At 43.7% G+C, this 26,913-nt stretch overlaps 2 protein-coding genes across 4 annotated transcripts; both read right to left on the bottom strand.

Moving 5' to 3' along the window:
- Window positions 1-15,719: 15,719 nt before the first annotated feature.
- Window positions 15,720-17,524, bottom strand: LOC306794861 (C-reactive protein-like). Of its 2 annotated transcripts, XM_079293092.1 has the most exons (3): window positions 17,443-17,524; window positions 17,226-17,304; window positions 15,720-17,111 (listed from the first exon to the last, which is right to left on the bottom strand). In XM_079293092.1, the coding sequence occupies exons 1-3, from the start codon at window positions 17,443-17,445 to the stop codon at window positions 16,501-16,503; spliced, it is 693 nt and encodes a 230-aa protein (XP_079149218.1). In that variant the 5' UTR covers window positions 17,446-17,524; the 3' UTR covers window positions 15,720-16,500. The 2 variants fall into 2 exon arrangements, with proteins under 2 accessions (XP_079149218.1, XP_079149217.1); XM_079293091.1 differs by lacking the exon at window positions 17,443-17,524 and having other exon boundaries at window positions 17,226-17,369.
- Window positions 17,525-19,961: 2,437 nt separating this feature from the next.
- stub1 (STIP1 homology and U-Box containing protein 1) lies at window positions 19,962-24,606 on the bottom strand. 2 transcript variants are annotated; one of them, XM_079293841.1, is made up of 8 exons: window positions 24,489-24,606; window positions 23,515-23,744; window positions 23,150-23,348; window positions 22,621-22,786; window positions 22,418-22,493; window positions 22,235-22,291; window positions 21,284-21,400; window positions 19,962-20,503 (listed from the first exon to the last, which is right to left on the bottom strand). In XM_079293841.1, the coding sequence occupies exons 2-8, from the start codon at window positions 23,626-23,628 to the stop codon at window positions 20,378-20,380; spliced, it is 855 nt and encodes a 284-aa protein (XP_079149967.1). In that variant the 5' UTR covers window positions 23,629-23,744; window positions 24,489-24,606; the 3' UTR covers window positions 19,962-20,377. The 2 variants fall into 2 exon arrangements, with proteins under 2 accessions (XP_079149967.1, XP_079149968.1); XM_079293842.1 differs by having other exon boundaries at window positions 22,433-22,493.
- Window positions 24,607-26,913: the final 2,307 nt, after the last annotated feature.

Below are 26,913 nucleotides of genomic sequence, written 5' to 3'. Positions count from 1 at the left end.
TCATAACAGGATTTCTACCAAAGATGGAAAAAAAAATACTCATAATTGTCACCGTTTGAGAATTAGTTCTCCAAATGTTGCAAGACAAAATGTACTCAGTATATGTTATTATTTTAAATCAGAGAGCATCTCCTGCTTCTGCTGCACTGAAATACACCGTTAAGCACATACAGACTATTCTCCCCAAATTCCGCCGTGCATTTGTACTCACGACATCAGTCTTTGTAGTTTGCAATGCATTAAAATAACGGCACACCAGATAGAACTGTGAATGTCTCTGAACACACGTCGGCATCTGTGTTTGTGCTTCTCTGTATGTTTGAAAGGTAAAGGTGTGTGTATCTGCTCTTGTGCCCGCATGTCTCTTCTATGACTGTCTAACGCAGTAATTATGAGTGTGTTTTTTATTATGAGTGTGTTTTTTTTTCTATTTCAATTCCCGTGCATCACCAGCAACATGCAGGCAGCTGGGAGTTGAGGGCTGTCAGGCATTTGGAGCAGCGTCCCTCAGAAGGAAATGATTAGCGCAGTGGTACAGGGCACTGGCTGGGTTACTGACATCAGCTATAAGATCACATCTACAACCGATGACCGACATGTGTGTCTTCTTTTCTTGTCCTCTGCCACTTTACCAGCCCATATTTAGCATCCCTTTGTCTCCCATTACTCCTCATCTCCTACCCCCTTCCTCTTTCTTTTCTCTTACGCGTTTACTAAATTGAACCCCAACCTCTCAATCTCTCCTTCTTTCTTGGATCAACTCCAGGTTCTTCATTTCTCTCCTCTGGCTGGGTGGGAAGCGCGCATGCAAGCCCCTTTGAGAAATGTCAGCGTCCGTGTGCTGGGAAAGTCGGGGGCCCTTCACGAGCCATCAGACCCGCTGTCACACCGAGGCGGCCAAATGGAGACCGACAGGCCACTCCATAGAGCCTAACCATCTGTACCAAATGTGACAACAGGGGAAAGAGGATGTCTGGTAAATCAGGAGGCACGACAGGAGCGAACTATCACATGGAGGAGAAAGTAGAGAGAGAGAAGCAAGATCCTCCGCACGGGCACATGGGAGATGGTGTCAGTTATTTTATTTCTCCAACTACAGAGACAATGTCAGTTTCTCCTGTTAAGTGTAAGAGTGTTGAGTGAGGACTTACTCCTTTAGCTTCTTATACATTTTGTGGAAAGATTGTTGGTTTTCGAGGTGTTACATGTTGTAGCCTGCATACATTCCAGTCATTTAGCAGACGCTTTTATCCAAAGCGACTTAGGCACAGCTACGGGAGCAATTTTGGGGTTAAGTGTCTTGCTCAAGGACACATCAACATGCAACTAGCAGAGCCGGAGCCAGGGATCGAACCGCCGATCCCCTGATTGAAGGACGGCCCTGCAAGGATTTCTTCAAGCTCTTACAAATTAATTTTAAATTGTATAGTGAAGGTCTAAATGTTTCCATATACAAAGAAGTCAAGCTGAATAAAATGTAATGTCAATATTATATATATATATATATATATATATATATATATATATATATATATATATATATATATATATATATATATATATATATATATCAACCAGACCTCAACACACACAGTTCGTTAAGAGACATGCATTCATTTTGACATGCTGCTGTTTACAGTTTTACGAATACTAATCTCACATTCAAACATTTTACAATGTTAACACAAAAGGTGGCGCTCGCAAGTGAGTGTATTGATCAGGCCACTGTTTATACAATTATAAGCACCTCAAGCCCGGCACCACAAGGGGACTTACGTGGTCTTAAGTTGGTCAGTTGAAGCTTTATGGATCTATAGGAAAATAGCAAAAACAACTAAATTATTGGTCGATACACGACGTGGCTGTTGCGCCAGGACCATGGACAGCGCTGTTTGTAGTGGTGCTAATGTCACGCCGGCCGCTGTCCAGAGTACTGAAAGAAAGGGGGAGTGGTGGAGAACGATTGACAGACACCTTTCTGTTTGCCTGCTTGCTTTGCGTGGTTGTAAATAGAATGTTCGGCTCTATATTAGAAGGGAAACCACAGACAAGAGAGAGACTTCAATTTAGAACAATTTGCTCTCTCTCTTAGACGGCCCTGTTTGTGTTTACAGTGTAGAGCACGGGATCACACACACCACAAGCTCCCGACCCCTGGGGCCCAGACATGAGCGATAAGTTAAACAAAATGTTGTGACTGTTGATTAATGTTGTCTGGCTTTTTGTTTTTACTTTTTGTACCCCAAGTGCAAAAAACTATTTCAAAAAAGTCTAAACGCAAACTTCAGTGTTTTATCTTCAGCAGGAAAAGTAGGAACGTGAGGAAGCTGAGACTTGCAGTGTGAACACAGAAGTCTCCTGGCGAGTTAAGAGAGTTGAGGGTCCTTATGGAGCGGCATCTGGGGAGGCTGACAGGAGCACTCTATTACCACTCAGAGAAAGGAACCTGAGGGCTGCAACAACACCGCTAGCAGCGAGATCCAGCTGTGCAGATGCCTCCGAACACACACACAGACACACAAACAGACCCATGCAAATTAAGATGCAATCGTGCACCCGCCATCTGAAAAAATGGACTGTATGAAGTGATGAAAAGATAGAGCGATAGGAAGATGGATGACCAAACAGCGACCCGTAACCCAGGGTGTCTTTCCACTGCCTGAGTTTTAGGCCCGAGGTGGAATAGCTAACAGCTCCTCTCTTAGTCTGTGCTGCTGGGCACATTAACTAAACTCATATCGCTCTCAGCCACTATCAATTATTCACCAACCCCCTCCCTTCTTCCCCGTTTTCAAAAGGAGAACAACTCCAAAAGCCATTCCAAGCCCCGGTGACAAAACAACCTCACGCCCTTGGTGACTTCCTCTGGTTTTCTTCAGCGCCGTGTGTTTTATGCCTTAAAAGTATCATTATAATCAGAATATTATTATTTAACTTGCTAAGAGCTGTCTTACATCATTTTTGCAATAATATAGTATAAATACACTGCAGCTGCTCGACGTATAATTGAGCTTGTTTTCCACGAGGCACTTCTGCAGTCCCGGAGCAAGTTGAGCTTCAGTGTTTTGCTCAAGGACACTTCAGCAGGACAGAACCTCACCAACAGAGGCGTCCAGCCTCTCAAGCTGATTGGCCACTGAAACTTGAATGATAATAGACTTTTGAAAAAAGGATCAGGTGGCTGTAGTGTGCAAAATGTACGGATTGCTGTGCAAACTAAAACTACTTCGCTGTGATTGGACTGATGTTTCAGTTTTCTTAACGATACATATGACATCTCTGCACCTGACATTGGAAGGTTTTCATGACGCAGTACCCAACGTTTGTTAAGTAGCTCAAGATTTTGTAAAATACTATTAGATGAGAAGATTGATGCCACTCTCGTTTTTCTCATATAAAGAAGGTGATGGTGCTGTTGCTGTGGCAAAATGACGAGAAGAGACGGCGAACTGGAGTTTGCAACCAGCGGGTAGTGTTTTGATCCCTCACTGCATTGCAACAATATTTAACAAATACAACAAAAAATTTAACAATTTGTATGAATTCTATCATCCAAGTATTTATATTCCAATTATATTCATTCAGAATCAACTGTCAATTCAGCTGATTCCTTCATCAAGTAAAATAATAAAAGAAAGCACAGGCTGTTTTATGAGATCATGTTTCTCAGACAGCAAGCTGTAATAACAAACACAAGTAACACAGAAATGTCACTTTCGTAGTTCTACGGAAGGAAAACAGTCAGACAAACAAGTCTGATGTGCTTTTTAGAAGAACATGCGTTGTGCCGGGTGCCTTGTGATTCAGTGAAAGTGAGGTTCTTTGGAACGTCAATGTCTGTCAGAGGGATGATGTCTGGTGTGTATATATATATATACACACACACACACACACACACACACATATGTACACACACATATATATAGATACATATATCTACATATAGATACATATATCTACATATAGATATAGATATATATATATATATATATATATATATATATACATATATCTATATATAGATATATATATATATATATATATACACATATATCTATATATATGTGCGTGTGAGAGGTGGAGTTCACACCATGCTGTGGGTCACTGACAGGAAGCAGCTGGTGCCTCAGCCGCCCGCTTTTTCGCTCATCGTCTCTTTCTCCGCCCTCCCGTTTTCACCAGCTGCCCCCAAACGCACCCGCAGGAGGCGGGGTCTCTCTCGCCAAGGCACCTGTGGGTGTCACCTGATGGGGGAAAAGCAAGTGGAAATGAAAGGAAGCAGCAGAGTCTGTCAGAGCGCATCAGGAGGGCTGTCCATCACGGCACTGACCTTCAGGGTGTGTGCATGTGTAAGTCTACCGAACCAGTGTGTGTGTGTGTAAGTATGTGCATATTAAGTCACTGACCCACAGGGAGTTTATGCGAGTGTGTGCATATGTTTGTTCATCAATGCAGGATGTGTGAGACCATGTGTGTACATTGGCGCCTTGATCCCAGTGAGTGAGTGTGTCCGTAAACACATAGACCTTAAGGGTGTGTGTGTCTGAGTGTGTGTGTGTGTGTTAACCGTCTATCTCAGTGCAGTGATCTGTGGAAGATAGCTGCAGTAGCTGGTAGGTCATCGACAACCTACTCCACTCCTAAAACCATATCTCTTGAACTCAGTATCCTCAGTTCTGACAAATTCCCAGAGAAGAGAGTATCCGTTACCCAAAAAACATGTCCAAAATCTGAACGCTAATGCACAGCAAATGTCCATATGTGTTGGGACCACAGCACCAGCATGTCTTCTTGCCGGGACCGGGGCTTTTATTCCCTCAGCAACAGGGCTCACACTCTGGGGACCAGGGACAAGAAGATGGTGTCGGTCAGTTTCCCAGCTGCAGCCAGGGCCCCCCCCCCCCATGTACGCCCCAAAGCCAGTGGCCCCTCACCTCCCCCTCTTCACTTCTCTGGGTTTGACTGAGGAGGGGTGTGTGGGCAGCAGCAGGGAGAGAGAGAGGGAGAGAGGGAGAGCGAGAGGCTGCTTACTCCTGGAGGACGGCTGTTCGGCTCTGGCTGTCCAAGCGGGAGGAATTGAGGGAGACAGGGACCAAAGCCCGTCAGCTCCATCCCTTAGGGTGCCTCGGCCTCCAAACTACAAGTCCCTGTTTTAGCAAACCATATGTTCAGCCTCCCCCCCACCCACCCAGTTAGCAAATAAACAAGTCAGGAAGCCATAGCTAGAGGGAAGTCTTGTTTCCCTCTCACTGGCTGTCGTCGTCGCATATTCTCACTGCCGCTTGCAGATTCTCTCCTCTCACATCCACTCATTTGGAGCTGTGATACACAGCGGATGGTGACGGCGAACGTGTGATACGTTTTTGTGAAGTGTCTTCTATTTTGGAGTCGCATATTTTTTTTTTTTTTATGTATTCTTTTTACTAAGAAAGCCTCATTTTTGGGAAATGGTTTTGAAAATCAAAACCGGCACATTGTCCATATGTATTACATCCATACTGGACAGATCTGCCCAATATATGCCCAATATAACAATATATGTGTAATTCATGGCCAAATTCAAATGGGCTTAAACAAATATTTGTCTCTCTCGGTTGACGACCGAACAATTTATTTCCGTAATAAGGTCCCATGGTGGGCCACTGGAAGAGAAGGAACTTTGCTTCTCTATTAGGATAGATCATCTGGGAGTAATGAATGTTGTGTCAATTCATTATGAGTTCATTTTGTTTTACTGAAAATGAAAAGTAGGATCCATCCTCTGGGGACCATGGATATTTTTGACCAAAGTAGTGGACCGACGGACCACTCAACAGACCAGCATTGCCATAGTGCCATGCCGCTGACATGAAAAATCTTGAACTACACGAAGCTCTCGTGGGAAATCTGACTCATCGTGCATCAGACCTTTGTTGCTTCATAAATAAACCTACTGCTGAGTTCATACTAAACTTCAATGACTCAATGTCAGTACTTTTAAAATCCAAAATGATGTTTTCCAAAGGGGTGAATGAAAGAAAGTCCGAAACAGATGGACAGCTTGTGTACAAGGTCCGCAGATCCAGTCAGTCCTCCCTTTGGGCAGAGAAAATGTCCAGAGATGGACAGCTGTGCCCAGGGCAGGGCGTGTAGGAAGTGAAATCACACACAGTATTTATGGCTCCCTCGGGGTCCAGCGACTCACTGACCTAGCCGTCCAGCAGCAGACAGGCAGACAGTTGGCAGTCCAAAGTTTTGCACAAGGTCAGCCACCATCCATCACAGGTTACAAGATGAGATAAAAAAAAAAAAAAAGCTTTGTTCTGTTTACAGTTAAACAGTTAAAGCCAAACGCACAGAACAAAAGAGAATGAAACGAAAGACGAGTACAAGCACCACAAGCTAGCTATGGATCTCTTTGTCTTCTGTGCACATGCAGTCAAATGTCTCATGTCTATGTAGCGTCCATGAGGTCACGTGATCAGTGCTTCGGAAGTGATTTTGAATTAGAACAAGCCTGGAAGATCTTGTGGAATTTTGATCACGTCTTTATAGATTTTGTCCTCATTGATTTTGTTGGGGGCTTGGTAACTCGTAAACACACACACAAACATGGACACACGCATAATGACATGACAGCCTGCCTCACTGACCGGTCCATTGAGTCATCAGTGACCTTCCGTGGGATTGGAGTTGCCAGGCCAATTGACCAAATCACTGATCTTTAAAAGCAGCTCTGCGGGCAGGAGGGGGGGGGGGGGGGGGCGGGGGGTTGAGTGGCACCCACTCCTCTACTAAACACACACACACACACACAGACACACTCCATCCACCTCACTCTCTAATCAAGGAGCAGGAAGGACTCTGGGTCGCCACAGCGACACTAACAAGAGGCGACAGCTCCTCAGCGCTCGGGGCAACGACCAGCTCGGCTGTCGAGACCGCGGAGTGAGTCCGCCAGGCACGCACTGAGGCAAGGTTCGCTGTTTTGGGAGGAGGAGAGAAAAGGGGGGGGGGGGCGAGCTGGTGGTGTAGATGCATGGGGAGTTAATGAGGAAGCGTGGATCTGAGAAATTACACACTGACTTCCTCTTTTGATTCAGTCACTCACTCACTGTCTTGAAGTGCATATTTGTACTTCAATCTGGAAACTTCAACAAGACAACACAGAAACACAAGCCGGAGCCGCAGCGCGCGCACACACACACACACACACACGCACACAATCTGAACTGACGTGCACCCTCACCAAGCCCTCCAGCCCTGGGGCCTACTCTGTTGCCCCCTCAACTCACCCCTCACACACCCCCCCCCCCCCCCCCCCCCCATCTCCTCTGGAACACAGTTTAACTTCTGTCATTTAGATGAAGCAAGTGAGTCAGTGCAAGAGCGGCAAGAGGATGTGACAGGCCGGTAATGGACAGGACAAAGAGGAGATTTATGAAGTATTAGTAAACCTTAATAATTCACCACACGTAAGACCCTGGGAGTCCCCCAGCCGTCCCCCTGTCTCTGGCTCTCATCCCAGCCCTGATGTCCTCTGGATCTCTTGCTCTCTCTCTACCAGAGCGCCTGTTAGCACTCAAAATCAAACACAAGAAGAGTGCAGAATGATCTTCCCCGACTGATCATTTAAGACAGTACTCTTGAATATTTTTGACACTGCAATCGACAGCAACTCCCGAGGAAGTCTGAAACAATAAATGCTCTTCAAAATGGATATTTAAAATGTCATTTATCATATTGATCTGATATGTATTGAATTATGCCAATTAATGAGAACTGAATGAGTTCTGACAGTCGTAGAAAAAAACAATCTCACCACAAAGTGAATTTAATATCTGTCCGTCTTCGTCAGCAGATGGAGTTTGCCCAGTTGTCATGGATGTGTTGGTAACGGTTTAAATTCATTTTCATTCAATTCATACAGCATTTCTGCAGAATGGTTTCCATTGATCTTATGTTTATGGATAAATGTTGTGATGTGCTCAAAAAACACAACTTCCCTCTGCAGAAACTACCAACTGACAGCAGTACAATGATCATAAATAGTCTAAAAATCGGGACGCGAGTCCAGAAAAGAACAGAAAGCCTCATTCATATGTGCCGATTTAACACAGCTGTGGACCTACACTAGCCGCTCTGCAGGAACATACAGTAAAACCAACGTTGACAGCAATACATCCAATAGTTGTCAAGACATTTCCCTTCCAAACCAAAAATGTCATCATTGTGATGGCATTAAAGGAAAAGTTAGGGGGTCATATTCTGTTCTTCAATAAAACTAACAATGTCAACCTCATGGCAGCAATAGAAGAAAAGCCAGGGGATCTGCATAGACTGTAGGGTTCATTCACTATAGGCACCATGAATGTGTGTACAGATTTTGATGCCAATCTATCCAATAATTGTTAAGATATCTCAGACTGGACTTAAGTGATGGAGCAACAGACAGACGGAGCAATCGGTGCCGCTAGAATCAGTGTCTATTTTGGACTCCTCCCTCACCTGTCTGGGAAGCAAACAAAAGAAGAACAATAGGCACTGTCTCCAAATTTGGGGTACCGCCTTCCACCACCACCGGCCACCAATTAACTGTGATAGAGTTTAGCGGGTCACAATCGGTCAGACAGGCGGCCTAAAGGGAAACACAGATAAGACTCCTCCGTCCCAGCTGCTCCACCACGGGTCCATCATCTAACAAACAGCGCGGCGTTAATTCCCTCCCTCAGCAGCCATCTCTATGACAACTGCAGTCACGGCTGAGAGTGGCAGGCGCAGTCATTAGATCCCTAGATACCCCCACTGGCTGCTCTTTTTACCCTCTTTTGTGTGTGTGTGTGTGTATGCTGAGTGGTGGTGGGGGGGGGGGGTTACAGTGACGGGTGTCAACACAGAGGCCTGGTCCAGTCTGCTGTGGCCTGGTGTGACAGCACTGCTGCCTGACCAGCCCACCCATGACCCCCTCTCTGCTGCCTGCATCGCCCCGAGAGACGTGGAGGGTGATGGGGCCTCCCTGGCTGGTGCCTTTGCTGGTGGTCTCTGTGGCCTATTAGTGTCTCGCTATGGGCCTGTCAGACTGACAAAACAGGGGCCTGTCAAATTAAGTAGGGGCTGAATATCGGAGATATGTATCCAAACGCACCAAGGGGAGATGGTGGCGGGGAGGGGTGAAGAGAACCAGGATGAGGAAACCACCGGTGCTAATGTCGACGCTAAGTGAGAGTGACAGGTGGAGAGCTGATCGGAGAGGAGAGGAAGGAGAGAGAGAGAGGGAAACAGTAACAGTAGTTGATAATGGTGGCGTGGTTGTCCTGAGGAGACTTGTTAAGGGCCAGTCCAGACAGGGCAAGACAGCCACCATTCCCAAGGATCTGAACGCAGGTAAACTGCTCCAAGTTTGGCCCAAACAGCTTGGAGTTACAGCACTTCACTTAATGAGATCAGTCTGATGAGCCCTGTGTGCAGGTGTGTGTGTACCAATGAAGCATTCCAAACCACAAAAGTATTTAGTGGAACAACAACTATTTCCTCTGTTGGCAAGCACATGTACCCAAGGCTCTGCAGACTTTTGTGTAAGACATGCACATGACAAAAAAAACACAACATTTAACCCGGGCACCGAAGGGATCTTGCTCAATCTTTTCTCATCATTGCGTCGTAACTTTTTCTCTCGTCACTGTTTGTGTTTCCTCACCTCTGGAGACACATTGGTTACCCGCGCTTCCTGCCAGGCCATTATGAAGCCACACGCAGCGCACCTGCACCGTTCAGCTCGCTCGCTGCACATGGAGTTGTTGGACTTCGCCGAGAGTCAGGCCGCTGTGTTGGGATGCTTCAGCTCCGAGCCTCATCGTGTGTTCAGCTCTCGGGAGACGAGGCTGAAAACACAGGAGCAGGTGAAAGATCAGCAGCAGGATTAGGTGTTGTGGCAGTTGTATGACAAAGCCCCGCGTGAGCACACATGTGTGTACGTTACAAGGGGAGCCGTGGCGGTGCCTGTGCGTTTCGGAGAGGGCTGCTGCGACTCTCCCTCTCATGTCGCTGCGCGTTGCTGAGACAGAGAGGCTGATGCACAGTGGCAGCTCCCCCCTCGCAGCCACAGGCCTGCCCAGAGCCACTGCAGATGATAGTTTTAATTGCTTTCAATCTTTCAGGCTAGTCCCTGCCCAGTGGCGCAGAGTGCTTGTGTGTGTGTGTGTGTGTGTTTGTGGGAGATGCTGTTTTGCTGTGTTTCTGTGTGTGTGTTTATGCTGAACAGTCGTTGTCTGCGGATGCTGTACACATATGTGGTGCGTGTTTGATGGATGCGTTTGTCCAATACGAGAGGAAAATTAACAGAATTAAGGCCTCGCAGTGATACATCTGATACATCCTTCTGCAGAAGAAGAAGACCGAGAAAAACGTATGTTTATGAGACATCCGCAAACATAAGAACACGCTTAATAAAGCTGAAAGAAAAGAGCGGGTCATTAACAACCCCCCCCCCCTTTTCCATAAATGTTACGTGTGTTTATAAATAACAAAGTTGAGGGTTTTCATACAAAGACCTCAAAACATGCACTCACATCCTTAAAAGCATTTTAAACGCGGTGAACTACAAAACCAACCAATCAATAATTCAGAGTCAATGTCGAGATGGCGTAACAGAACACGGAAAACAACCAGAAATGAAGATGACAGACATTCATTGCATATGCGTGTGAATTAAATCATTTCTACAGTAATCATTGTACTCTGGCTGACACCTACGCTCAAAAAGAACGGATGTGGAAGTTGCATTGAGTCTGCGGTTGAGGGAGACTGCAGGTCGCCAGAACAACTCTGAACTGTAAAAGGGAAATACAGCTGAAAAAGATCTAATTATTTTAAAATCTATTAATATGTACAAATTCACATTGTGATTGTGATTATACAAGCTATATTGACATTGTTGGAGACAGTGAATATGTCACGATGTATGGCCTGATTGTATACTCTATGAACACTTTTCACTTTATATCTTATAACAAATATCTTCAGTTTGTTTGATTTTTAATTATAATTATTTGATTTACTTGTTGACCGTTATTCACATATTTATTCATCTGTGCAAACATTTTACTGTCAGTTTAAGTTATAAACTCTTATGAATTCAAATGATGTCAATGGAAAAACTATTTTAACCATCACCCTGCTTGTTAGTATACATGGACACACGTATACATACAACACATTGCTACGTGAGATTATTTCATCCCTGTCAAATACATAACAGGGTTTTAGCAATTGTCATTTTCTGTCCATCTGTATAAATGTTGAATAAATGTAAAAAAAGAAATTGGATATGCATAATATACAAAAACATTGAGGACCACGAGTACTAAATGCAAGTATAAGACAGGTTATATGTGCCAGTTTGAATGATCCAAGTCTGAACATAAAAAAGAAAGACATATAATAAATACAGTACAATGCAGTTTTTGCCTGCTCACACCTCTGAACTGCTGCAGTATACAGTCACCCCATGAAACCGCAGAACATCCTCCATTGACCCACTCCCGGAAACATGCATTCCACTTACACTGGAGCACATGTACAACAACCTCCCTGCTTCCCCTTTCATATAAACACACGCACACACACACACACACACACGGCCGGGGGGTAAATTAAGCCTCAACATCCCCACAGAGGCTAATCTCCATCCATTTAGAGGGCTGTAATATTTAATCAGGAGGCCCCGGACCGTCTCCCAGCACCCCACGCTGTGGCACGGTTCATATGTTCGCAGGAGAGGCCAGCCCAGAGGCAACGGAGGGGAATTCAGTGCTAAAAGCCACGATGCGTTCAACCACAGCGCCTCTCACTCTCGTCTACTATCTGATGCTGATCTATAAATTACTTATTGTGTCTGTCAAAAAGAAAGAAATAAGACATATTTGTATTACTATTGTCAATTAAATAACTACCTGAATTAAAATTAAACAAATTGAAAGGCACACTCCAGGGTGTTTGTGCACTTTCATGCATTTTAATGGGACTCACAGGAGACATGTTAAAAGTGGTCAAAGTCAATGCAGCAGACGCTGTTCTGACCTTTAGTCCCTGGTGTGAGTAAACCTCCCAAAACACTTTCTACACATGATGCAACTATGGCTTCTCTCAGAATAATGCCTTGTAAAACACACATATCAAACACAGCAACTCAGTTTGTAACACAGGCTTTCAGATGAAAGATTTAAGTCAGGAAGTGAAGAATGGAAGGCTTCCCCAACGAATGCAGAGAAAATGCAGCAGCTCTTCATGCCATGGAGTGACCAAATCCCAGCCCAGATATTTAAGTGATATCACGAAAGTAATTTTAGACTTGACAAACCTCTTGCAGAACCACAGAGACAATATAGAAGTGTTTTGTTTCGTACTTTCCATGAGTAGTAACTGACTTTGTATGGAACATTTGTGACAAATGAGCACAGTTGAAGTTGAATCAACTTCTTCGTCACAGTCTCAATAAAACCTGAACATAAACCATTATCCTTCACAAAGCTGTTAGTTATTGCAGGGCAACTGTCTTCCCGGGTGTTCCTGTTAGAATAACAGATGATGTGTTTCACTATCAGGCTTCCTGACAGCAAGGTTATTGAAGGAATGCTGGCACGTGGCAGTGTAACAGAAACGCTGGAGGTTAGACAATTCCGAGCTTTCTAAATCACCTAAACGCACCGTAACTCGACACGCACAGTGTGCGCTATGAACCCTTCACGTTCTACAGTCACAGCGATACAAATTCATGTTGTTGCCAAACTATCTCACCAAAGCATGTGTTAGTCTCACCAAGAAAACGGCAGACTTTAGTTACTTACGGTTCTATTGTAAAACTCGGGGAAACAGTCAGCGGCCATCTTGGTCAAGTTTGACTGACCTGCAGTGGTGGGCGGGAGCTCTGATCGATCGTGATCACCTGAGGGAGCCATTCTCCATGTGTCTGCATTTAGGCCTATATAATGGAGTTCTTCAGTCATTTGTGATTATTGATCAATATTCATTGTGTTTGTTGTTATTTCGATCGTTTTTTAGGTAAAACTCCCAGTAAACAGTAGCAGTAAAAAGGGCCAAAACAAGGTGACTTTTTATATGTTGTGTAAATGGTGTTTTTTTGTGTATTTTTTATCAAATTAAGAAGTCAAGAGTAGGAGAATAATCAAGGTCAATGTGGTATATTATAGGCAGGTTATTTAAATCCACAAAAGTTTATTTGATCTTTTTTTGGCTGGTATTATGTGGAAGGCTGTTCCCTCGTAGAAAAGTGTTTCCCTCCATGGTTATAAGGGTTGGTTCAGGTCTAGGCAGGGGGAAATACTTATTGTGGGGGAAACAGTAGTCCAAACAACACCTTCCCTGGAAGTGCTGTCAGGACGCTCATACTGACAGCGTTAGCCGTCCTGTCTGGAGGTATTGCACCAGAAAGAGCCAATTGCTCTCACACTCCCCCAGTAAAGGTCAGGCCTCTCACCATCAGCGTGTAAAGCCTGCACTGGAAAGGGTATATAGTCTGTTTAACAACTCAGATGCTGCCGATGCTTGTCTGTGTGCATCTGTACAGTACATACAGTATGTTGACCTGACCCGCAGCAAAAAAAAACAATTGTACGGCGCTGTGATTTAGTGCTTTTTTCGGCAACATACTATTAATATAAGTGTTTGCAGAATTGTTTTTTTGGGGTTAAAAGGACACAGTTTTAATTGCATGGCTATTTGTGCACATCATGGCTTTGTTAATGCATGGATTCACAGAGGTTGATGTTTAAAACCTGATGTTCTTTCATGTTTTTGATGCATCTATGATCATCTACCAATCACTAAATCTGATAAACAAGAGCAACTTCATCTTGATGATTCTTTGCGCGCTTTGTGAACAAAAGCAGGCTGAATAATGCCCAAGATCTCAATTTAATGGGCTGAAATTTCTGCAAGAAAGCTCTAAAAAAATGATCCATCTGTTCAGTGCACACATGCCACAGCTCACTCAGATAGCTCGTAGCACTGTCTTGCGTATGCAAATATGTTTTGCCTGGAAATCTATTTGGAGTTGCTCGAAGGAATCCAGAACGGCCCTCCTTCTGTCTCCCCTTGCCGGCTCACGCGGGGCTCCCTCTTGCCGTCTATCTCCTCTCGCGTGGAAAACATTTTCACCAGCTCCACACGCATGGACATACATACAGTCAGTGGCACCGCCTTGCCTCAGACAGCTTTAACCACCATGGGCCAATATGCAGATCTCACAGGCACACACTGGCGGCCCTGTCTGCAAGCAGGACAAGCAGCCCTGCAACTGTTTGCTTATAGTTGGATAACACATGCAACAGAGTGACACAGAGGGAATAATTATCCACTCTGTGAAGACGCATCGCCACTAATTTTGTCCTTCTGTTACACACTTAAAGTCCTCCTTTGTAATGGAAACAGTGGCGTGTGTGGCCCCAAAATATCAACACGTCTGCATGGAAAGAAAAGGCTGTGTTGATACAAGAAAAAAAAAAACACAATTTTATTTGCAAGAGCAATGTTTAGAAATAATCTATGAATGTATTTTGCATATTTTGAGTAGAACCTTGAGATGTTTTAAAATTGAAATTATTAAAACACTAAAAGCTCTCAATGAAGTTAAACCTTTTTAAGTGGGATTTAAAAAAAAAATTTAACATGTGTGTGTGTGAAGAATTAGTACCCCTCTTGGGCAGAGATGCAAAAAGAAGGCAATAACAGACGTGTGTGTGTGCGTGTGTGTGTGTGCGTACCAGAGGGCTGAGAAGCCAGGCTTAGGCAGATGGTCCACAAAGGTGTTACCACACAGTGAGTGGGCACTGCGATTGATGCATTGCAACATCCAAGAAGGTGGAACATTTGGCTGCTGACCCGCAGTCAGAACTCATTGGCCCTGCCTTCTCCTTATTTAACTGCTGCGAGAGAGCCGACGGGTGATTTGGTTGGAATAAACACACACACACTCGGAACGCAGCTCTTTCCCACCCTCAAGGGAGCCTGCATGAGCTGCGCGCTGGAAACTTCTCCCTCGTCTCTGCAAGGAGGTCACCGTGGTGGTGCAGGCAGGACGAGTGCACAGAGCCATGGAGACGAACAGAGACAGCACACTGGAACTTAGGGTTACCGTGTTACACTTGGATGGAGAAGATCTGACCTTGAGCTTATTCTGAAGGGATTGTTGGTGAAGCAGCTCCATATGACTGGATTTCTGCAAGTAACATGTTACAATCCTATTCTGTCTGAGGGACACTGGAAACATAGAGGCAAAGGCCCATAAGGAAGGGGTGCAAAAGCTTTAAGTGATGGCTCGTCTTTCCTTCTCGAGTTCAAAAATGGTCTTCTGAAAAAAAGGACATTTTGTCAATTGAGCACAAGCACTACAAAATCAATTTGTGCATTCTCATTCATAAAAATGTATTGATGGACAAGTGGCTAATTCTCTATCTTTGGAAGCTGAGTGTCTCTTCCTCCTTCAGCCGAATGAAATTCCTTTTAAAAATGTCCCAAGTAAATATAAAATAACATAAAATACATTTAACAACTCTCCAGTTGGAATTATGTATACAAGTTATTATTCCTTTAAAATGTGTCCAAAAAAAGATGAAGAAAAGCAAAAGTTCAAAGACGAGTATTCTCTCTAATTACAAACATTATTAGTTATGCATATGGAAAGATTTTATTTCAGACCCCAAAGGGATCTTACATCAGTTGAAACATGGAAAATTCATGAGTGAGTACTCTAACCAAAGGCAACATTATGGCGATGGAAATTAAACATGATAATTGTTATTTGTCTCTGAGTGCAGTTAAATCATTAAGTCCAGAGTAATAATGCAAATCACAGTTCACTGTTGTTCTATCCCCTTCACATTCATCATGAACAGCATCAAACAAACACATCTTTGAATTGCATGTATTATGGCAGGTTTTTGGAAATATGCTTGTTCAATTCTAACAAAAAAAGAGCTTTTTTAAAAAATCGATCTTTACTTGTAATTTTCTGAACGCATTGCAGTTTAAAATACATATCATTATCGCTGGTGAAATGTGTTCTTGAATACTTATTTTCATCAGTTTTTGGTGGCCTCGTTAATAACCTCAGTTCACATCTACGCCATATCATATTAGCCGATGCATGATAATGCTTCACTTGACACAGAGTTTCTGTTTGATGGGAACTAGTACAGAGCGCCACCCTATGGATACATCTGGCACGTCAACTTTCTGTCATATTTACCGATTGGTTCTATCAAAGGATGAAGCTTTGAGATACAAAGACTGGTACAGCTTTTAAAATGCAAACATAGGAACAGCGCGTTGATCCTAAACTGAGTTACTGTTTAGCAAAAGGTTAATGATGTAAAAACAACTGACTTCTGTGTCCCACAAAGTCTTGGCTTTAGACTGAATCTAAGTAAGAAATGCACATATCAGTATCAGTCCAACACAGATGTCTAACGCCTCCTCCCTCTCTGCATTCGACTCCACGCTCAGTCAGTCATCATCCACCACCATCACGTTCCCGTTCAGCTCATACTCCATGGTGCCCCAGTCAAAGATGTTGCCTTTGGGGACCTTGTGCCCGTAGTGCCAGGCCTGGATCATGCTCCTGGAGAGCACAAAGTCCCACATATTCAGATCAGTCATCTCCCCTACAAAGCTCTGCACGGCCTCCAAACCCCCCAGGTGTTTGTCTGGGTCCTGCCCCAGGAGGACGGTGCCTTTTGGACGGATGGTGTGCCCGGGTTTGTAAACCTGGTAGGTGCTGCGTTTCCCTTCCACCCAGAAAGCAGCCAGGCCCGTGCGGGACTCCCAGGTCAGGCAGAGGCTGGTGCGGAACGTGGTGAGCGGCGGCAGGTGGTAGAAGGTGCCGTCGCCGCTCATATAAAAGGAGATGCGTCCGTCCTGCTCGCGCCACACGTTGAGCTCGTCATAGTCGGCTGTGCGGTAGGCGAACAGGATGATCTGACGTTCTTCCGGCAGCTCAGTGGCCACACGCATGCAGAGAGTGAAGGCCCTTAGTCCCATCTCCTTCTGCGGGATCAGGGCCACGAAGCTGAAGTCAGTCTCATAAGGGAACACCAGGACTTTGTCGCTCAGACCCACTGGGGCAACACAAAAAGAGAAGATAGAGTTGAGACACCACACCTGTGTCCGAACAACATATGGTGGTATACTTCTGGAGGTACATTTCTCATGAAATTCTGTTAAATTCATACCTTGGGTGGCTGAGGAGAGTGTCAGAGACCATCCAAAGATACCAAGTACTCCCACAGCAAACCTCACAGTGTTGACACTCTTCAAACACATACAAGACATCCATTATCCTCTGAGAATATCCAAAAATGAAGTTCGAACCATCTCTGAACAGACAAGTCCCACCAGAGACCAATTTATGTAAAAACAAATGTTCCAAGAAGAAACAGCGTTTCTTACCATTTTGATGTTGTTTGTTGCTCCTCTGTGTTGTTAACTCAGTCCCACTTGATAATGTCCCGTGGCCAGTCCTCTTCCCTCCTAGCACAAGCCATGACGTCAGCGCCGCAACGACGCTCTGACAATAGGCCTGGTGTGTGAGGGCTGAGTGACACAGTCCTTTTACATGTGACTGATGCAAACACACACCATTTCACCCATGTGTGTGTGTGTGTGTCCATATCACATGGCAGACTCACAGCGCTCACATCAGGGAGAACAATCTTTCAGAGCAGATGTCAGAGCTGTGGCAGAGATTGTTGTTGTGTGGGAATCTTAAAAGGGTCAGTTCACCCAAATCACAAATTCACTTACTGCTAGTGGTAACCATGCAAAAATATTTTTTAATTTTATGAGTCAGTGCTTTTAGATGATTGCCAATAGAAGTTAACATAAATTAAATTGTGTTCATGCTAATTGCAAAATAGCATTTAAAAAAGCAGTTTCTTTCTAGGAAAGACATAGTCATTAAAAAGTTAACGGGCAGAGGGGACAATGAGACTAATTGTCAATACTGAGCCTTTAAATAGGCAGATGCACATTACGTCATGAACATGCTTTCAATATTTGCATTGTCATATCTCAGGGAGATATGCTTGTCATGACATGTACATTTTTTCACCAAAAGGTTTTCATGCATTCATTTCAAGGACGTCATGGCTTTTATGCTATGCAACCCGACTGGTTGTGAGTTTTTAATGTCAACACTAATCATGTTGATATCTATTTTAAAAGCTGATATTTTAACATCAATACAAATATACAAATACAGAATTGTGACCAAGATAAACTTATTTTTGCAATGGTGACACTAGTTACTTATTCGTTGACATGTACATTAATACTGGAATGTCTGCATATCAGCCAATAACAAACCTGATGAGTCAGTCAAGCTCTGATACAGGTCTCAAGTCCGCTTTCATGAAGATCTGATAATCAGAATCATCCCTGAACCTCAGCACCCCTGGTCGTGGTCACCCTGGCTTCCTTTCCCAGCCAATATAACCGCCTCCACACATCTGACGAGTCTCACTTACTCAAAGGATGCTTCAAAGATGGTCAAAGATTCCCCTCATCTACCAATCCACACAGACATCTTCAATCCACCTGCCACTCGTCTCTTGAAACAAATCTGGTCGTCAAACCCAAGGAAACGGGTCCCTGTCCCCAACCTGCCGTGGAGACAGTGGTCAACCCTCAACAGATATGAGGTCCCTCCCTGCTTGGCCAGTCTCCACAGGTGGGGCAGCAGCCCGAGCCCACTGTGAGCTTGTGGAGAGGAGCAAACAATAAAAACACATCATTGAGGTTTGTCCTCTGCAGAGGCTAAAATGAGGATTAGTCACCCTCCATATAGACCAGGAGGCAAGTGCTGAGCTCAAGGACTTTGCAGTCGCTAAATAAATGACCAGAATGTGTTTTTAAGAAAACATGTAGCAACTTAAAGAGGTGCTAGAGAGAGGCGCTGTCTGGATTGCAATCATTTGGAACTTGTGCAATATGTCAGGAAACAAACATGAAGAACTGGCTCAGTTTGGATGCAACAAACTACAGAATCAAAAATAGACATCGAGTCAAAAAAGCAAACATTAGCTTCAACAAATTAGCATTTATTGAAAAGCTCATGTCACGCATTGTACTGCAAAGCAGTTATTTTGCTTTGAAGCTGTAATATTATGTATATATACATATATTATAACATAACACATGTTGGAAACCATTTGATTGCTGTTGATGGGTTGCTTATGAGCAGTACAGTACGGACATCATCATACTTGGTATCTATTTAACGGCGTCACAAAGAAACAAATTATTTACACTGCCTGCACACAGACATTGAACCGCCGACACGCATTCGGCTGGAAAACCTGTAAACTAATGCTGAAATAAAAGTGTGTTCTACAGAGAATGCCAGCGAACCAGCATCCAAATAATTTGGACTGAGGTATGGATCGATATAATGGTCATAACTCTTCCAGCATTTCTAACACAGGAGGAGGTCGGTACAGCGACGCCAGCGAACCTCAAATCCCTGCAACAAGACACAACTTAAACCGAGTCGCACACCGATGATTGGTTTACATAAGCAACCTGCAACTTTATAAAGGGGGGAGGTGCACAAAATGAACAGCAAAAAAAGGGGGAGAGCAATGGTTACCATCCTCTTGCCTTTGCATAGGAAAATAAAAACAATTCACTTCATGCTTGATGTGAGCGTCCGCTATCATTCATGGCAAACAGCACGAGCCAAACACAACGTCCAAGCACATTTTCTTGTTTCTATGAACAACACAGACGGAACATTCTCCAAAAGCAGGTTTCTAGCATCAACCTGAACAACTCACGTCAGCTACCAATATTCAAACATTTTCAATTAATATCCAGCTATGTGAAAACTTTTTTTTCTTTCTGTTCAGCGGCCGTTTCTATTGATTTTCTGCATCCAGCTCAAGGCCGCTTTTCATGAAAACCTGGTAATATCATGAAAAAAACACATTTATTAATTACCGAAGGTCAAGTCTAAATCTAAGAGTATTATGCATACATTCAACTTATTTAAATTGTCTGTATTGGGGGTGTGATTGATATGCAAAGAAAGAAAACATCTTTTCTCAAAATATTACAGTATGGTGACATGGGTGGGTATGTTTGGAGCGCCACCTGGAGGTGGAGGCGGGAATTCAGTATGTAAAACCTGCACACAAACTAGTCACTCCCGAGAAGTCTTTTTTTGGCATTTTAGTTACCATTTCAGCTAACGCGATTGTGAAGTGGGCTAACGCTTCAACGTTGAATGAAAAAGTTACATCTCCAGGCAAGGGGGTGATCTGTTCTCTACAGTCTTGTTTGGGTATGATGGAGGAGGGGGAGGGGGTGGGGGGGGGGGTGGGTCCCTTCAGTAGTCCTCCACCCAGCCGTTCTCCTGGATAAAGGCATCGATCACTTCCTTCATGGCCAGGTTCGGGATCAGCTGGTCCTGGGTCAGGGGACTCCTGGTGACCGGGTCAAAATGACCCACTCGCTGCACAGAGAGCAGGTTAAATGTTAGTGTTGGCATCTGTGGTTGAATTTACAGAATACAAATAAGACCATTTTATTTGGGCATAACCATACCTACAATACAATGTTACTAATAATATCATATCATACATTAAAATAGCTCCAATAGAAATAAAGGAGAATTCAGACCGCATGAATTCAGGTAGGTGGTTTTCAAAGTAAAATACGTTGATGCTATAAACTCCGTGGTGCTGTATCTAAGTTATTCAATAGTGGTACTTTTACGTTAAAATGATAAATCAGGTGTAAACCCCTCAACAAATGTGAATTCGGACACTAATCACACCATTTCCTCCAGCCCTCTACCACGGAAGTAAAAATTGGCAATGCATTGTGGTACAAAATATTAAAGTGAGCATAGATATTAGCATATTACAGTGCATTTTGCTAAGCGATAGGTGCCCTCAAATGTACTCAACATACACCACAGTGTAAATTACAATTGGAACACTATAGAAACTAGAATTACACCCAAAACGTCTGTCAGAAATGTCCTAAACATGAATAGTGATTCATTCAGGATGCAGGAAGTCTAAATGTGGTTCATACAAACCACAGCGTGACGATGACAGAATGAGAGGGTTTACATTTGGTACAAGATATTGAGGGGAACCCAAACAAGCTTAACAGAGGCCGAAGTTAGCCGAGGTAAATAAATGACACAGTCCTGTGCGTACGGACGGACAGATTGATGGACAACCCAAAAAACGTAAACTGGCCATGCAGCCGACGATGGCTTTACCTGTAGGTGCTCTTCGATGTCCTTGCGATCATACGTGATCCCACTGGGTGTGATGCAGGGCTCCCTCATCAGCTCAAAACTGATCTTACCACACAGGTAATCTGGGATCTCCCGCTTCTGAACAGACGACAAAACGCAGCCAGAGGAATGGGAAGAGCTACATGGATATGAAATCACAATTGATTATAGCTTAACCTAGAACCTATACCATAACCTATAGATTGGATCTCTGAGAATATATGAAAAAGCAACAATGCTCGTACTAAAAATATCAAAGTGTTGAAATAAAGGTATTGTATAAAAGAATCCTCGGTTCGACACTGAAGCGGCCTTCACTGCTTCCAACACATACAAGACAAACGCCCTGCTGGCAGTCAGTGTGGTGTCATATTAACTGACAATAATATGATAACTACCTCAGATCAGTCACAACTAACAACAACTAACTACAGCAACGACAATTAAACGCTGCAAACAAATAGTGATGGTTACCATAGAAACAGTTTGGGACGTAACCGTCCGTCTGGAGTAAAGGTGCGTTTTTCAAGCGCCGACGTTCGCCGATAATTTGAATATACAACAAAGGAACAACGCAGAACGAATATCCATATGCTTAAAAAACAGAATGTGGAATGAGCCACCGTGACTGTGCGCGAGTCTATTTATCCTGTTGCTATGTCAACGATGGAAGAAGATGGTGTGAGGTAGGTGTGTGCTGTTAGCGAAGACACGTCTGTGTGGGTGAATGTGATCAGCGTGTGCCCGTCTGTTTGTCAGTCGGGTAACGGATGACGGTGACCTATCCAGAATGTTTCCCTGCATGCTGGGATGAATTCCAGTCCGCACATAATAGGAATGTGTGGGTCTGAGAAATATAACTGAGGGAATGAATACAATCATTAACTCTTACATGCTCAACTGATGATTAATACGAATCATTTTCATACTCACTTTTCTTTTCTCATCCACTTGAGAGAAGAGCTCATCCATGTCCATTAGGTACTTGTCCTAAGACGGCCACATTTCCATGTTACCAGACATATTCATGAATATGCAGTTCGAATATATAATTACTATATTTGTTCATTCGAAGAACAACAACCCGAGAAAGTCCAAGACGGATATAAAACTTGCGTGTTTTGATGCAACCTTGGCAGCGTCTCCTCCATTTTGATTGTCGTCCTGTTTCTCTTTGTATTCTTCAAATTCTCTGCATAAATACAAAGTTATCATAAATAATATTATTATACCCTCGTGACACTCATATTCCAGTGATCAGCAGTCTTCATCAAGAGATCACGGTGACCGTGTAGTTGACTGCCACCCCACAGTCTCACCTTTCCTTCTCGGCCTGTATGAGTTTAGTCAGATAGGCATGTAACTCGTTCTCCTGGTTGATGCGTTTCTCCTCAATGCTGTTCCATCGCTTCTTCTTTGCAATGCGCAAGGCGCTGGGGATGTCATCTCCGAAATTCAGTCTTTGTTCCTTTGCCAGGTTAAAAGCTGGAGAAAACAGTATTACAGCAACATTGGTAAACCATTAAAGTGTCACCTTCTGACATTTCTTGTTCCATAGACAACATGTGAAAAATGTATAAATCTTTATACCTTTCACTGTAGAATTCGTTCCAGCGATAAAAACCCTGACAAAGCATACTGTACAACATCCCCGCAAACATATGCTGTGCCCATAAAGTAGAGGAGCTGGTATAAGAGACACTATACCACTAACATTAAAAACCTCATGGACTTAAATATAAATGAGGACATATATGAGTGACATTATGCAGTTATGAGCAAGCTGCTTCTACACACTACCGCAAAACATTGCACAAGTTTTACCACCTCATACTGGTTTGCTCTGACCTTTCTGCAGGTTGCCGATGGCCTCGTCATAGTTCTCCAGCTCCAGGTGACACTGGCCCAAGAAGAAGTGGGCCTTTACTGACTGGCTGTCCAGCTCCAGCGCATGCTTACAATCTGCCAGAGCCTTGTCATGCTGCTGCAGCTTCACATGGCAGAGAGCCCTGTTGGTGTAGTACACTGCCACGGATGGATTACGGTTCTGTTGAGACAGGACATAGCAAGACAATACATACACACGTTAACATCACAGCACTGTAGACTAGAATGCAAAGATACTCGCAACAAATTCATTATATTTCGTATATTTTGTTAGGAAGACGCCATTCCACCATTGACAATATTTGTTCACAATGACGGTTACTCACAATAGCTTTACTGTAACACGTAGCAGCCTCCTGGTATTTGCGGCAGAGGAAGAGCCGGTTCCCCTGCTCCTTCAGCTCCTGCGCGGTGGAGCTCTTTTCCGGGCTGCCGGCCATCTTCTCCACCGGCTCCGCGGGGCCCGCCTCGCCCTGCTTCCCTATCCTGTTCCCCGTCTCTCCGGCTGGCTAGCTGACAGGTCCTAGAATGCCCTGTCCCTCCTGGATCTCACGCACTAGATCAGAGACACGGTGCATATGAAGTTCAGTCAACATTCAGCGGCGTGCATTCACTGCAATGCACCTGCAATGCGCGTCTTTGGGGCGATCTTGGGTGCAGTCTTTGGGTGCCACACAGGCATTCGGTTTAATTCGCTGACTGTGCACACAGCTCAAAGAAATACAGCGAGGTGGCTTGACTGCTGGCGAATTAACTATTCATTTGACGAACATCAGTAGTGACTAAATGAGACGCACAGCTAGCTAAATATTGTACACTCACGGTGCAAATGCTACAACTGGAACATATAGACGTAGTTAAAAGGTTGTAAACAAACGACGATTAAATCGTCTTACTAACATTTGAGATACAGGTGTTGCAGCAGACAGCATAGAGACAGCGTGATAATGTCGTTAACTTGACTTAATAGGAGACGTTATAAGAGATTGGTGCTCGAGCTTGACGTTAACGTTAGCTAAGCTAGCATAGTCAACTAACGCTATGTTGTCCATTTACGCCGGGCGTGTATTGTCTGTAGTAGCACAATTCATCAGCAACTGATTGGACTTTGGGTATCATGGGCCTGAAAACGTCGTCTTCGCATTTATCTCACATTTACCTCAACACCGCTAAGCAACCTCATAAAACAGAAATGAGTTAATGCTAGGTTAGCGTATTTGCTACACAGCCTATTGCCTTCTATTTTTCTATCAACACAAGTTATAGTTTGTACCTGAGACTCGCAGTTTCCACACCTTACCTTAAAGAGGTAATCTTACATCCAGGTGAAACGGATTTTATATGGTTTGATATCTTAATCGATATTTTTCCCCCACACGAGCTGTCATGACAGATTGTTGTTATGCTGACGTCAAGCACATACGCGATGTCGACGGAAGCCGAAAGGACGTGTTTTTCTCGTCCACCTGGCTGAAAAAAAAGTCAGGAACGAAACGCAAATTGCCTGCAGCCTAGATCAGTCGTTTATTTCCGAGGAAATGTGAATCAAGACAACATAAAAGAAATGTCATTGATTGAGCATGAAATGTGTTAAAATATCTTTGTTTAAATATATTTTAATGAGGATGCCTCCATGTGAATAAAGTTATTTCTGCTCCAACGGGTGGAGAGCACCACAGCACTAAGTACTAGCCCGCAGATGGCGCTCAATAACAAATGTTTGATCCAAAGCTCAAAAGTGACACAAGTGCAAAATCTTCACTGACTTTTTGTTATTAAAAAATAAGTAAGACTTTTGGAATCATATGATATTAATAATGTATCTAATTTACAAGTACCTTAGACTGGAATTGTGACTCATGATAAGTAAGGATGACGAAAGCAGCATGTGCCAAAATACTGCAAATATTATGTCACAGATTAAAACAATTTAATAAAAAAAATGGGGTGGGGTGGGGGGATAAACTCTGTCACTTCATGACAATGGTCTATTCATTTTTGGGAGGCATGTTCAGAAAAATGGTAAGATTATGATCAAGATGATTATATCATCAGGGCCATCCCACCCACAGAGAGATTCAACCACACACAGAGACAGATCCATAGATGACCTTTATAGGCCTTTATTAAGCAACGGACATTCAAGTTTAGCCATGGAGGACTTAGCAAGGCTGTGACTGTGGACGGGGTCACTTTCATCCCAGCCTGTGCCTCTGGGAAGGCGCCGCACAGAGATCAGCGTGTGAAGATTAGAGCACATCCCCTGAGCAAACACAGTGATAAATTTGTGAAGGGGGCCGTTGAGCCGCAGACCCACTTGCACTGTGTGTCCCCAGCTGTGTTTACCTGGGGTTTACAAAGCACTGAATGGTTTAGGGCCAAAATACATCTCCGATCTGCTGCTACCTTATGAACCATCCTGACCCCTCAGGTCGTCTGGGACCGGTCTACTTTCTGTTCCCAGAGTCAGAACTAAACATGGAGAAGCAGCGTTCAGTTTTTCTGCTCCACATATCTGGAACAAAGTCCCAGAAAGCTGCAGGTCTGCTGAGACCCTCAGCTCATTTAAATCAAGATTGAAGACCTTTCTGTTTAACTCAAATTAGGGACACCAAGCATTTACTGTACCTCTTTCTCACACGTAACTTATTTTGAATGGGATATTTTTAGCTCATATTTTTCTTAAATCTTAAAGTTATATTTAATCGCGAAAATATTATCACACAGAGACTAATTTGAGAAATAAATACACATGCATGTTTGCTGTTATCCATAAGTGCACAAAAACAAACTCAGTTTTACTCAAATGCCTGCTCTGTGTGCTCCAAACCCCGTGTACTCTCGCTTTAAGAAATATATCGTTGCAAAAAATATTTTTTTTGTGCTTAAGATTTCCCATCATGCTAATCAAAAAATTAGACACAAATAGAATTCCATTTTATTTATTTTTTTTGCACAAGAAAAATCATATAGGGGAACGTCATAAAGGGTTGACTGACCCATATCCATGATTGACATCTCAATAGAGGCATATGTTCCTTATTGATATGAGCAAAGTTTAAGCTTGCTCAGTATATGGCAGAAGCATCTTCAAACCTGCTTCTCTTGCTTGCTTGATTATTTCTGAACCATTATACCGTATTTACTCATCTCTTATAATCATGTTCCTAAGAGAGAAAAAAAAGACAATTTGACTTCCACATAATGTCAGTGTATTTGTCTGCCTCACCCTCATTCACCAGCTCCCTGCCCTCTGTCCAGCATCCCAACCGTCATCCTCTGCCCCCCCCCCCCCCCCCCCCCCCCCCATCAAACCCAAATTGCTGCCCGCTGCACCAGCTGGCTGAGCTTCCAGTCACTTTGGCAACGAGACCAGGAAGTTGCCCGGCTCCTCTGGCACAGCTGAAAAGCAGCTACTTCCTGATTGATTTTGGGCTTTCTTTCTGCCTGTGTAGACGTTTCCCCATTTGGCAGTGTTCTCCGCTATTCAGCGCCAAAGCATCTGAAAAGAGAAAAAGGGTGAACACACTCTCCTTGGCGTTAAGGGAAACCTCAGGTTCAAATGGGTAAAACAAAAGCCGTATTTATCCACAATGGTGGCCCTTTGTTTGGTGTGTTTGCTCATTTCGGGAAGAGGAAAGGCTCATAGACTTAATGCGGTTTGTTCAAGTGGGTCTGAATGCAACACGTACACAAAAGTAAAATAATAGTTCCACTGTCTTAAC

The sequence above is a fragment of the Melanostigma gelatinosum genome (assembly GCF_949748355.1).
Source record: "Melanostigma gelatinosum genome assembly, chromosome: 21".
NCBI lineage: Eukaryota > Metazoa > Chordata > Actinopteri > Perciformes > Zoarcidae > Melanostigma > Melanostigma gelatinosum.
Note: the sequence above shows the minus strand (reverse complement) of the source record. Positions and strands in the feature narration are given on the sequence as shown.